This window comes from Rutidosis leptorrhynchoides, chromosome 1, assembly GCF_046630445.1.
Source record: "Rutidosis leptorrhynchoides isolate AG116_Rl617_1_P2 chromosome 1, CSIRO_AGI_Rlap_v1, whole genome shotgun sequence".
Taxonomy (NCBI): Eukaryota; Viridiplantae; Streptophyta; class Magnoliopsida; order Asterales; family Asteraceae; genus Rutidosis; species Rutidosis leptorrhynchoides.
This window is the reverse complement of record NC_092333.1, coordinates 85,875,751-85,890,432: the sequence shown is the minus strand read 5'-3', so window position 1 is coordinate 85,890,432 and position 14,682 is coordinate 85,875,751. Positions and strand designations below refer to the sequence as shown.

Below are 14,682 nucleotides of genomic sequence, written 5' to 3'. Positions count from 1 at the left end.
TCATATTTAATTTCCTTTATTTTATATTTAATTGCACTTCTAATTATCGCATTTTTATTGTTATTGTATTTAATTGCACTTTTAATTATCGTACTTTTTAATTATCGCAAGTTTATTTTATCGCACTTTTATTATTCGCAATTTCATTATCGTTATTTACTTTATGCTTTAATTTAAGTCTTGTATTTATTTTTAATATTTTACATTTGGTTTTAACTGCGACTAAAGTTTTAAAATCGACAAACCGGTCATTAAACGGTAAAAACCCCCCCTTTATAATAATAATACTACTTATATTATATATTTTTGTAAAAATATAGTTTTATAAAAATATAGTGTTAAACTTCACTGCGTCCCTGTGGAACGAACCGGACTTACTAAAAACTACACTACAGTACGATTAGGTACACTGCCTATAAGTGTTGTAGCAAGGTTTAGGTATTTCCCATCCGTAAAAATAATAAAACTTGTGTAAAATTTCGTCGAATTTCGTATTAAAAATAAACACTATTTCGTACCCCTCGCGACACACATCAAGTTTTTGGCGCCGCTGCCGGGGACCGCTAAAACGCTATATTTTTAATTTATATTTGTGAAAATATAAGTTTGTAAAAAAAAAAAAAAAAAAAACTATTGTTTTTGGGTTGTTGTAAATTCTGGGACCCACCCATGTGGGATTGTCAAAAATTTGTAAAAAGTTAATATTGATGGACAAGAGACTAATGTCCAAGGGTGGACAAGTATTTTTTAAATTATTTCTGATATAATCAACATTTACCAAAAACACTTGTCGAAAAGCCAAATACTTCGACCATAGAATGTTTTATAAAATAAAGACCATAAATAATATTTCGTATACTATTAATCTATATTTGAGTAAAAATACATAATTTTTTTTAAAAAAAAAACGTTTAAACAAAAAACATTTAAAAAAAAAACGTAAAAAAAAAACGTAAAAAAAAAACGTAAAAAAAAAAAAAACACGAGTTTTGAATCTGCATCAATTTTGAGCCTGCATAGTTTTGAATCTGCATCAGTTTTGAGCCTGCATAATTTTGAATCTGCATCAGTTTTGAACCTGCATCAGCTTTTGAACTTGCATTCAATTTTGAATCTGCACTCCCATTTTGAGCCTGCATATAAAAAAAAAAAAAAAATTATTAAAAAAAAATATATTTTTTTAAGATTTTGTCTATAAAAAAAAAATGTTTTTTTAGTTTTATTACCTTTAGATTTTTAGACTATAGTCGCAACTTTTAGTATTAAGTTTAGTTTTGCCATAGTTATTTTCTTATTTTTATTTTTCGACGCCTTTTACCTATGTATCAATTACAATTCCAATTAGTAATCTCTATTTGTAGTTTTAATTTTAAGATAGTGATAGTTATAAGGTTGGATTAATCGCGTGTTTTTAAAGTCTTATAAGCCACTCTTCGCCTTTTTCGTTTTTCGACACTTTTCGACGCGCAATCTATTTCTTCCTTATTTCTCGTCATTCTAGTTATAGGACATAGAATTTTATCTACATCTAATCTAATATTTCTTAAACGGAAAGAGAAATTATTTAAGCGGTTAAGTTAATAGACGTTGACATTTTTCTGGTTCGTAGTAATAGTTGGATTTGTACGTGGACCGGGTTGTTGGAGCCAAACAGTCCTCAATTATATTGAGACCAAACGAATCCTGCCCCTCTGCTGCATCTTTTGGCTATTCGAAACGTGGGCAAAAATCAGAAAAGTCTATTAATTGGACAACTTATATAAGTTTTTCTTATTATTTTTTTATAACTAATAGGATAATTCTGTGAATGCACCGAGCAAGACGTTCGTCGCCGGTCATACGTTCACCACCTGTAACTCGATCAAGACATCGTTTAACAAATATAGCTGCCGTTGATTTTTCTTTAGACTCGTCATCAAGTCGACCGAGTACTTCAACTCAAATTTCCGATAATCCAGTTTTTCAAACCAATATCACAATTGAGAATCCGGAGAATACTCAGGGACAATTCCGAGACCCTGATCCATTAATTATTCCTCCAGAACCACCAATCATTCAAACAGAGATTGTTGAGGAAGAAACCATTAAATCAGAAACCTCTAGTGATTCAGATACAACACTTCCAATCATGGAAAATCTAGAACCTCTAAGTATGGAAGACCGAATGAGAGCTACACGCACGGGCCAAGGTCATGCCATTATTAAACCAGAAGTTAATGCTCCAGATTATGAAATCAAAGGACAAATTCTACACATGGTGACTAATCAATGCCAATTCAGTGGTGCGCCGAATGAAGACCCAAACGAACATCTTCGTACGTTTAATAGAATTTGTACACTATTCAAAATCCGAGAAGTGGAAGACGAACAAATCTATCTCATGTTATTTCCCTGGACTTTAAAGGGAGAAGCCAAAGATTGGTTAGAATCGTTACCTGAAGGGGCGATTGACACATGGGATGTTTTAGTTGAAAAATTTCTTAAACAATTCTTTCCGGCATCCAAAGTCGTGAGACTTCAAGGAGAAATTGTTACGTTCGCGCAAAATCCAAATGAAACATTATATGAGGCGTGGACAAGATTCGGAAGGATGTTGAGAGGATGTCCTCAACACGGATTAGATACTTTTCAAATAGTACAAATCTTCTATAAAGGCGTAGACATCGCCACACGAAAAGACATCGACATAACCGCTGGTGGATCCATTATGAAGAAAACCGCAACTGAAGCTTACAAAATTATTGATAACACAGCCTCCCACTCGCATGAGTGGCACCAAGAAAAAGATATCTTTCGATCATCTAAAGCGGCTAGAGCCGATTCTAGCCATGACTTTGATTCCGTTTCCGCAAAAATAGATGCTTTCGAAAGACGAATGGAAAAGATGAATAAAGATATTCACGCAATACGAATCAGTTGTGAGCAATGCGGTGGACCACACTTATTGAAAGATTGTCACATTGAACCAACGATGGAACAACGAGAGAATGTTTCCTATATGAACCAAAGGCTGGGAAATAATTATCAAAATAATTATCAACCGCCAAGGCTAAACTTAAATCGAAATCAAAACATTCTTTACAATCCAAAAGGACCCGAAAATAACTGGTATAGCCAACAAGGTCCGAATAACCAACCGACTCAAAACAACACTTTCAATCAACAAAGACCTAGCTTGTATAAACCACCACAACAACCCGAAGAGAAAAAGCCAAATCTAGAAGAAATGATGGCAAAGCTGATTGAATCTCAAACACAATTCATTACATCTCAAACCCAAACGAACGAGAGGTTTGATCAGTCATTAAGAACTCAACAAGCTTCCATTTTGAATCTTGAAAAACACGTAGGTACTCTTGCTAGCATGATGAGTGAGAGGGAACAAGGAAAGCTACCGAGTAATACTGAAGTAAATCCTCGGAATGAGAATGTTAATATGGTTTCAACGAATTCTGAAAAACCAGCACCAGAAGATGGGAAGGTTTTAGATGAGAGTAACAATGAAGAAGTTACACCACCACCACCCGAGTATGTAAAGTCAGTGGTGGCACCATACAAACCACCCATCCCGTTTCCAAGAAAAGGAGTTGAGTATGAGCAAGTGATAGGTAATAAAGATTGTGATACCTCTGGAAAGAAGAAGAAGAAAAAGAATAAGAAAGTGCAAGAAACAAAAGCCGTAAATATAAACCCGGTGAAGACAGTTCCACCAAAACCTCCACCTAGGGTAGGTGATCCGGGTGAATTTATTGTTCCTTGTCTACTTAGTGATTGTGTCATGTATGATGCACTAGCAGATTTAGGTGCAAGTGTAAGTGTTATGCCTCTTTCCTTATATAAGAGATTAGGTGTAGGTAAGTTAAGTCCAACGGATATGAGTGTTCGACTCTTTGATCAAACCATTAAGCACCCAGTTGGAATTGCTGACAACCTACCCGTTCAAGTAGGCAATTTAACCTTTCTAGTCGAATTTATTGTCATTGACATAGAAGAGGACCCAAACATTCCTCTAATTTTAGGTCGGCCATTCTTAGCGTCCACCAAGGCGTTATTTGATGTAGGAAATGGAAGAATGACACTTAAAAGTGGTGACAAATCGATCACCTTTATGATTCGAAAGTCTAAATCTCCACCAGCCAAAACCGTTGAACCAGTAAAAACAATTGGTAAGAACCATGTGGTTTTACCAACTCCAACGGTAATACTTAGCAATAATGAAATGCCTAAGTGTGGGGAAAATGAAGTAACACCTAATGATGACATGATAACAAAGAACCCCGTTGTTGATACGAAATTAAATGATCCCGTTATTAATAGTTCAATGAAGAAACTTATTAAACGGATTCGCGATGCTAGAACCAAGGGGAACTTTAAGTTATGTAACCGGTTAGTATCCAATCTATCACCTAAAGAAAAGGAGAAACTAGTTGAAATTGTGGATATTACACAGGAATTCGACCAATGGCTTAAAGAAAAAGTCACGGATATGCAAGTTGATTATGGACCAAGAGAAATTAACGATGAAGTTAATCACAATTTTGACACCACGGCTACCTAAGTGTGGGGAGATTCAAATGTTCTAAAAAGAAAATGCTATCTAGAGTTAGTTGTTCTGTTCTCGTGTAGTTCCGAGAATGGAACCCGATTGGTCTTTACCGCTAGCAGACACTAAAGAACTAGTTTTCTCCCTCCATTCTGAATTTTTGTTTTGTAGGTTTTTTTTATGAAATTAATATGCATTTTAATTTAAGTTTTTAAAAACAAAATTTACTTTAATTCATTAAGTTTAAAAAATGATTTCTAAAATTCGTCGTGAGTTAAAGACTAGGTCGTTGAGCCGAAATTGCTTTACCCGAGGGCGGGGCGACAAATTTTGTTATCATTTAATTTTATTGATCTAAAGTATGCAAAAAAAATAATATTATATTAATTTTTGAACGTAGGGGTTATATACCAAACTTCAAAAATATGTATATATGTTTGTATTTTATGTTATGTACACAACAGGGTAAAACAGCGCACTTTCAAAGACTGTCATTAAGTTCAACAAAAAGCTACTAATTTTGATGACAAGGCGCAAAATATCAAATGTGATGTAAAATAATATGCTTACAAACTGGGTATTTTTAATCACTTTTCTACACTAATCACCCTCATGAACAAGAAACTGTTAAGGCAATGTCCCGTGACATGCAGATGATTATGGTCTTATTAACGTGTCGGATGCTAGAACTATCCTTGGTAGGAGCGATAGTAAAGATCATCCTATAATTTTTCGGTCTGGCACAAGGTCCTGTCTCCGACCATGCTATGCAACCACCGTTCTTACGGTTGACACCCGATTTGGTTCAGGCCAAATTTTGTGAAAATTTGAAAAATTTTCAATTAAATGAACTCAAAATCATGTTTATACATATTTATGAACGATGAAAACTAGGTGATAATACCGAAATTATCGTTACCTCGAAAAGGACATAAATTGAGAAACACCCTAAAACGCTTGAATTCATTTAAAATGAAATAGAAGAAAATAAAAAGGCAAAGAAAGAAACTAAGTGTGGGAAGAATGTACCAAGTTATTCAATTTAAAACATATATCACATATTTTTGTACAAGATTATTGCAGGTACTTTTGCTTTGGACGATACTAATCAGTTTTACCCGGTTTACTGTAATACATTTGAAAGAAAGATGGATCTACACGATGAATCAATTCCATCATTAAAAGGAAGTAAAGTCTTCCGAAAAAGACACGCGCTTCTTGATTTAGGTCATGAAGTTGTCGTCCAGACCAGCTGTAGGTTGACGAAAAATCTAGAAAAGTCATCTCTAAAATCAGCAGGAAATCCACGGACCTCAGCATCAAACAGGGTCGCCAAGTGGTCAGATTTATCCTAACCATGAGAAGGATTTATCTCGTACAATGGGGAGGCACCGTGCAAATTAGCTTGATAAGACTAATGAATCAGATCCCCAGAAAAGGATAATCTCCTTAAAGATTAAAAATCAACTTTTAAGACTGATAATACTCAATCCTAGAGATTGACCTTAAAGATTGAGAATTCAAACTCATGGAATTCGATGATATCTAAACTCGAGCATGAACGAGAAAATATTTTGATCAAAAATACAAACCGATTTGTTTTCTGAAAAACCATTTTCAATGCGTTCATTACCATTGAACGTAAAATCCTAAGAAATTCACCTGGAATTCATTAGGTCACCTGAACCAAATCGGGTGTCAACCGTAAGAACGGTGGTTGCATAGCATGGTCGGAGACAGGACCTTGTGCCAGACCGAAAAATTATAGGATGATCTTTACTATCGCTCCTACCAAGGATAGTTCTAGCATCCGACACGTTAATAAGACCATAATCATCTGCATGTCACGGGACATTGCCTTAACAGTTTCTTGTTCATCGCTTTCCTTTACAACCGGACGGTAGTTTACCGAAAGGTAATATACGGAACAAGTAAACTGGATGTGTGCTTTCCGATACCGGGATAGCAGTGGATTACACGAACCTAAAAGTTTTTAGCCAAAATATTGATCCACAAATATATTTTGCAACACCGATGATGGATCAAATCAGAAAACTTGTCTAGAGTAAAATCTAGCTTGAATTTTCAAAAGATCAAATGTTTTCATAAAGATCCAATTTCCTTAAGGATCTACATTTTCATAGTCATGTGGGACTGTAAACCGCCTTTCAAATGTGCACTTTGCTTTGGAAACCGAAAGTAAATCGGCTATTTAATTGCAAGTGTCGTTGTCCTAAACCCAAGGCAACTGTGGATGACACACCCACCTTTAACCATATCGTTACTATCATTGTTTATACCGCTCTATCAAAATCACTGATGTACAAAGTGTGAAGAATAAAGAAGTGATTCGTGTGATGTATTATATTATTTCAAGACTGTATTGCTTGAGGACAAGCAACGCTCAAGTGTGGGGATATTGATAAGGCTAAAAAGGAAAATATATTTCATAGCAAAATCCCCCAAGAAAGATAAGATTTTAGTTGCAATTGTTCCATTTTCAAGTAATATTCGTTTATATTTAATAAGTGCGAAGACAAAAGGCGAAAAAGAAGATTTGAAGACAAAAAGGTCCAAAATGCTCAAATGTACAAGATACAATTAAAAAGGTTCAAATTATTGATGAGGAACGTCTAAAAATGACAAAAGTACAAGTTACAAAACGCAAAGTACACGATATAAAATAGTACGCAAGGACGTTCGAAAATCCGGAACCGGGACATGAGTCAACTCTCAACGCTCGACGCAACGGTGTAAAAATTACAAGTCAACTATGCACAAGAATAAAATATAATATTTAAATAATTTATAATAAGAATAATATTAAATAATAAAAAGTTGTTAATTGAGCATAGTTAAGGGGTCATAAGTGAAAATTTCAATTCAAAATTCGTCTATAAAAGAAACGAATTCTGATTGATTTTATCATCCCATTTTTCAATTCATAATTCAATCTATCTTTCTATCTCTCTGTAAACGTATAACATAAATAAATAATTTTAATTTTAATTTTAATTTTAATAATAATAATTTAGTTAAATGTAATGATTATTTACGGGTTTTAAGTCGGAACTCTGTCCGGGTAACGCTAAGCAATTAATCACCACTGTAAGCTATGTCTTCCCTTTTTAATTTAATGTTTAGTAGCTAAGCCGTTATTATGCTCATTTAAAATGAAGTAATCATGATGTTGGGCTAATTACTAAAATTGGGTAATTGGGCTTTGTACCATAATTGGGGTTTGGACAAAAGAACGACACTTGTGGAAATTAGACTATGGGCTATTAATGGGCTTTATATTTGTTTAACTAAATGATAGTTTGTTAATGTTAATATAAAGATTTACAATTGGGCGTCCCTATAAATTACCATATACACTCGATCGGACACGATGGGCGGGGTATTTATATGTACGAATAATCGTTCATCTAACCGGACACGGGAATGGATTCATAGCCACTAGAATAATTAAAACAGGGGTGAAATTATGTACAAGGACACTTGGTATAATTGATAACAAAATATTAAAACCTTGGGTTACACTCAGTCGACATCCTGGTGTAATTACTAAACAAAGTATTAAAATCTTGTTACAGTTTAAGTCCCCAATTAGTTGGAATATTTAACTTCGGGTATAAGAATAATTTGACGAGGACACTCGCACTTTATATTTATGACTGATGGACTGTTATGGACAAAAACCAGACGGACATATTAAATAATCCAGGACAAAGGACAATTAACCCATGGGCATAAAACTAAAATCAACACGTCAAACATCATGATTACGGAAGTTTAAATAAGCATAATTATTTTATTTCATATTTAATTTCCTTTATTTTATATTTAATTGCACTTCTAATTATCGCATTTTTATTGTTATTGTATTTAATTGCACTTTTAATTATCGTACTTTTTAATTATCGCAAGTTTATTTTATCGCACTTTTATTATTCGCAATTTCATTATCGTTATTTACTTTATGCTTTAATTTAAGTCTTGTATTTATTTTTAATATTTTACATTTGGTTTTAACTGCGACTAAAGTTTTAAAATCGACAAACCGGTCATTAAACGGTAAAAACCCCCTTTATAATAATAATACTACTTATATTATATATTTTTGTAAAAATATAGTTTTATAAAAATGTCACTGCGTCCCTGTGGAACGAACCGGACTTACTAAAAACTACACTACAGTACGATTAGGTACACTGCCTATAAGTGTTGTAGCAAGGTTTAGGTATTTCCCATCCGTAAAAATAATAAAACTTGTGTAAAATTTCGTCGAATTTCGTATTAAAAATAAACACTATTTCGTACCCCTCGCGACACACATCAAAGTTGTTGGCTCTTTCTCAAGAGACTTATATCAACAAAATTCTTGAACGTTTTAACATGCATAAATGTAACCTCATAGACACTCCTATGGCGATTGGTGATACGCTGAGCATTAGAGAGTGTCCGCAAACTCCACAAGAGAAACAAAAAATGAAAAATGTTCCTTATGCTAGTGCGGTTGGAAGTCTCATGTATGCTATGATGTGTACGAGACCGGATATCTGCTTTGCTGTTGGCATGGTAAGCCGATACCAATCCAATCCAGGTTTAACCCATTGGAAAGCCGTGAAAAGGATACTTAGGTATCTTAAGGGTACTAGTCATTACTCTTTGTGCTACGAAGGAAATGATCTGCAAATGAGAGGCTATACTGATGCTGATTGGGGAAGAGATATGGATGAAAGAAAATCCACCTCTGGCTTTGTTTTTCTGTTAAACAAAGGTGCTATATCTTGGAGTAGCAAGAAACAATCATGTATAGCATTGTCTACAATGGAAGCTGAATTTGTGGCATTTTCAGCTGCTGCACAAGAAGCTGTGTGGCTTAGTCAATTTTTGAGTAGCTTGGGGGTTGTTGGCAATACCATTGATCGAGCATTGATATACTCTGATAATGAGGCTGCCATTGCATATTCAAAAGACCCCAAGTTTCATTATAAAACAAAGCACATTGACATAAAGTACAATTATGTGAAGGACAAGATTGCAAGAAAGGAAGTAAGTATAGAGTACATATCTACGCATGATATGGTAGCAGATCCTTTGACAAAACCTATACCTAGAGATGCATTTGTTAAGCATGTTAGGTCTCAAGGATTACGTAGATTATGATGAATGTACTATTTTAATAAATGTACTTACAAATTTTTGTTTATATCCAATGCAATAAGTTTTCTTTTAAATCCTTGCTTTATTGTTCGCTCTTTGTGTTGCGAATCGAGAAAAGTATGTCGGACAGATACAAGATTAGCCCACTCACATGGGTAATCAATTCCATTTCATGTGACAAATAAAAAAGTGGTGTATATTAAGCATATTGTTTTAGTGACAATTGAGAGCTCAAGATTGAGATAATTAGCCGCCACATTTGTAGGTGTACAAATATTATGTGAATATTCACAATTCACTTTATCTGTCATGAGTATCCAGATGTGAGTTCTTTAGAGTTTATGAGTAGATAAGTGAACTCGAGTTTTGAACATTGTGTATGTTTGAACTATCATCTGTGCAACATTGATTTGAAGACATACCTCCATTGTGAAGGAGAAATGTTGCAGCATGTGATTCATACCACATGTGATCGAGACGACCAAAAAGAGAAATAGAAGAAACGATCTCTACTTCTATGATATGTGAGTCCTTTGAGGTATTAGTAACCTCAATTTAATGTCCTTATGACTTTTTCTTGTCTCTTGAAGCTTAGTTTAATGTTTGCTATCTTAAGGCGTTGCTTAAGGGTTATGACTGATTCAACCTGGGTGAACGTTCTTAGAAAAGCAAGTTGAGCTAAGGCCAATGGATTATAAGAAAAGGGAAGATCATTTGAAGTTCACATTAACTTGTATTCACCGGTCGACCAATTATCTTTTGTCTTAGTGACAAGTCTTAGTGATAAATGATAATTGTGAATACAAAAGGGTTTTATGAATAAAACTGAGATCATGCGAGTTACTAATGTGATTAATGATCTAGGATATTGCATACTAAATCTACTCTTTCCAAGATTATTGAGATGCTATATATTCCTAACAGATGTATAGCAATTGAGCTCTCAAAGTATGCCGGTCGCACAGCCTAGTTCCCAGTATGAATGGTTTGCATATTATACAATAGTTTCTCGAAATATATATCGAGTATATATATCGAATTCGTTTGTGTGCAAGTGGGAGATGTTGGAAATTATTTGTGGTACACTCACAAACTCATTGTGTTAGACCCACCATTAGTGAGTTGTAAACTTATTTACTTTGGTAGTACATGGTAATAAGTACCATTTGTAAACTTATTTACTTTGGTAGTACATGGTAATAAGTACCATTTACATTTGGTAGTACAACTAAGGTAAATGATAGTACACATTGTAATAAGTACCATTTACATTTGGTAGTACAACTAAGGTAATCTTTCTACTCATATCTCTATAAATAGAGAGTTAGTCTCTTCATGAAAAATACATAAGTGATAGAGAATAATACACACATTAGAGAAACAAAATTTATGGTACTTGGCAAATCATTAAAGGAAATTTTTTTTTTTTTTTTGGTGACTCAGGAACCCCCTACGAACGAATCCTTTGGACTCCCCCGCAGAGGGTAAACCTGGGGGAACGAGCCCGCTGAGCGCCAGATGTAACATCCCGCCTTTTTCCATTTACTTTTCCGTTATACTAATTTAAACTCCGTTATATGTTTATAACATCTCCCGTTAATACGCGTTTTAAAATATTCCGTTTAGGTATTTTCCGCACCCGACTACAAACTCGAGGGACTAAAATTGACACGGGGCAAACTAGTTGACTAGGTCAACTAGTCCACCCCAATCACCACCATTCAACCATCTCCCTCTCTCTCTCTCTTTCTCTCTAGCAAGAACACACACACATTTACCAAATTCATTCAATCATCATCTAAATTCGTCCTAGGAGGCTTACAACAAAATAAATTACATATTCGTGATCCTCTCTTCATCCTCTTCATTTTGGTACCAACTTCATCTCGTTTGGGTAACATTTCTAAAACTCTAGATTTCTCTAAATTCGTGTTTTTGACTTGAAATGGTGTTAGTTAGTGTCTATGGCTCATTGTGATGTCGTGTATGTAATTTGTATGCTCGATCTCGTTGTTTTAGTATAACTAGTATGAACTTGAATTTTGGTGTGTTGTTCTTGAATTTTGGATGATCATATGTTGTTAGATGTTAAAAGTTCATGTTCTAATTGTGTTCCTAGTATCACTAGCTTCAATTTGATGTGTAGGTTGTTTTAGAAAACTTCATAAACATGATTAGTGATTTTGATGTTGTTGGTTAGGGTTTGATAGAATTTAATGTGAACATTTAATGCTTGAATGACATGAAATGTTATTCGTAAGTGTTAGGTTGTATTGTATGCTTGATCACCTTCGAAACGGCATATCATTCATGTAAATTGGTTGCCGAATCATCAAATTTCATTTATGAACTTGAATGCATTTAATGAGGAGCTTCGAATGTGATTTTGGTTGTTGTAAAAGTAAATGTGATTGATGAAATGTACATAGTTGTTTTCCTTGTCAAAATACCTTCCCGATGATATAAGATACATGTTTTGGTTGTTTGCGGGTCATAAATGGTGATTGTTTGAAGTTAGGTTCGTGCATAAAACTTAAAAACTGCCAGTTTTCTCTGCACAGGTAATGGCGCGGCGCGCCATATACCCGCGCGGCGCGCCAATGTGGTCTGTCCAACTTTGTCAATTTTCGAATAATGTTTGCTATGCTACGCACCTCCGATTCACATGTAACTTGTTTTAACATGCTCATACATGATTAATAACCTCAGAAAAATAGTTCGGGACCCGACCCGAACGTGTTGACTTTTTCGTTGACTTTGACCGACCAAAGTTTGACTTTTTGTCAAACTTAACCAAATGATTATGCAACATTCCTAACTTGTTTCTATACTTGTATCTTGCATGAAACTTGACAAATAGATTCACATGCTACATAATCGAGTCGTAACGAGCCATAGGACTAATTGAACATCTTTGACCAATCGTGACTATTGTTATTGATACAACCTATTTGTTTAGGTCAAGACTAGCATTGTTCTTTGCACACGTTACTTGTCGAAGTACTCACTTACTCTTGCGCTATAGGTGAGATCATAGTCCCACTTTTACTCTTTTTGAACTTATATTTGGGATGAGAAAACATAAACGATTCTTTTAAACTAAGTGAACACAAGTACATGAAAACAAACATTCTACATACGAGTTTAGAACAAAAATCCTCAATTCGATTATCATTAGTTACATTTGCAGTGTGTAAGTGTAGGCGTGAACTTATGTTGTATGGCCATATGGGTTTGACAAACCCTCATCTAGGACGGTTCGCTACCGTCTACGGATGAAATATATTTTCGAGAAACAGTGTTGTTCTAGCACTATGAATGGGGTATCAACGGACGGAACGTTAAGCCTTGATAATTGGGTGCTCGTGAATATTAACTTTTAGAATGTACTACTACTTTATCAATGTTGCAAATTCTTGTGGTTCGACTTACTTTTACTCACTTACTTACTTAAACCTATGATTTCACCAACGTTTTCGTTGACAGATTTCTATGTTTTTCTCAGGTCCTTGAACATTAGGTGATACATGCTTCCGCTCATTCTTTTGATACTTGCTTTGGATGTCGAGTATACATGCATATGTGGAGCGTCTTTTGACTACTTTAAAACTGTGTCGCACGTGTTTCATTTGTACTTAAACATCGTTATGTACTAGTTATGGAAACTACTTTTGTAAACTTTGAAACATCCACACTTATGAAATGAATGCGACATATTTTCGGTCAAACTTGGTCTTAAAGACTTATGACCATGTAATGGGACCTACGTAGACGGCGCCGTCAAACATGATTTTGTCGGGTCGCTACAGATGGTATCAGAGCGTTGGTTGTAGGGATTTAGAGTTCATTGGTGTCAACCCCGAGTCATAGGGTACATTAGTGAGTCTAGACTACAACCGGCATATAGACTTGAAGTAGGAATTACTTGACTACTTGTGCATTATACTCGAACTCGTCTATCATATCAAATTCTTATTCAATCTTAATCTCACGTTACTTGATTAATCTTAATCTCACGTTACTTGATTCAATTGAGGCGCCACCTTGACTATATGAATTAGTGTCGAATGCACATATGAATTAGGGTAATATAATTTCCGGGATTATATTACGGTGACTCATATGAACATTCCGACATTATGACATGAAGAATTTAAGGCGAGTCAAGGAAATTTTTTTTTTTCTCTATCCTTATTCCATATCATGGTTAGTATTATTAAGAATACTAATCAACGGTATTCTTGTGTTTTGAAGGAACAATGCCTCCTCGTCGTGTACCACGCCATGAGACTCCCGAACAAGCTCTACAACGAATGATAGCCACGGCCGTGGAAGCGGCCATGGCCGATCACTCCTCCAACAATAACAACAACCACAACAACAACAACAACAACAACAACAACAATGGAGCCGGTAACTCTGAAAGGATCCGAAACTAATCATCCGGACGTTGTCCATATTGATTACAAACGAATTACAATAGTTGATAACATTGCGAGGTACTTGCCCTCTATATGATACATCTTACAAACGTTGCATTTATTCTTAAAAGGCAATCTATAGTTACATCCAGAATTGACATAATCGCCTGACATTTCATAATATTCAAATGACATAAACCGCCATTTACTTAATAATAGTCTCTATGAACTTCAATGACTCGAATGCAACGCCTTATGATATAAGTCCTTAATAGCCTCAAGTAGTATCCTTAGTACGAGCTAATGCACAGCGGAAGACTTAATTCATACCTGAGAATAACATGCTTTAAAATGTCAACATAAAGTTGGTGAGATATAGGTTTAATGCCGGCAGCGATATATATATATATATATATATAGACCACAAGATTTCATATATAAACATTTTCATAAAAATATTCTAAGTGGTTGAGCACTTGGTAACCATACTTAACATTCAATCACGTCGCATATTCCCTTTAATATGAAATCTTACTACACCGTACCAAG

The 14,682-nt window shown here is 34.8% G+C and overlaps 1 protein-coding gene across 1 annotated transcript; it reads left to right on the top strand.

The window, feature by feature from the left end:
- The first annotated feature begins 8,971 nt into the window (after positions 1-8,971).
- LOC139886407 (secreted RxLR effector protein 161-like) lies at positions 8,972-9,715 on the top strand. Its single transcript, XM_071870226.1, has one exon. It carries the CDS (start codon positions 8,972-8,974, stop codon positions 9,713-9,715), a length of 744 nt encoding a protein of 247 aa, XP_071726327.1.
- The last annotated feature ends 4,967 nt before the right edge of the window (positions 9,716-14,682 follow it).

What these genes read in the sequence shown, in the direction of transcription:
- LOC139886407 (XM_071870226.1), top strand. Translation starts at nt 8,972, where the DNA reads ATGGCGATTGGTGATACGCTGAGCATTAGAGAGTGTCCGCAAACTCCA.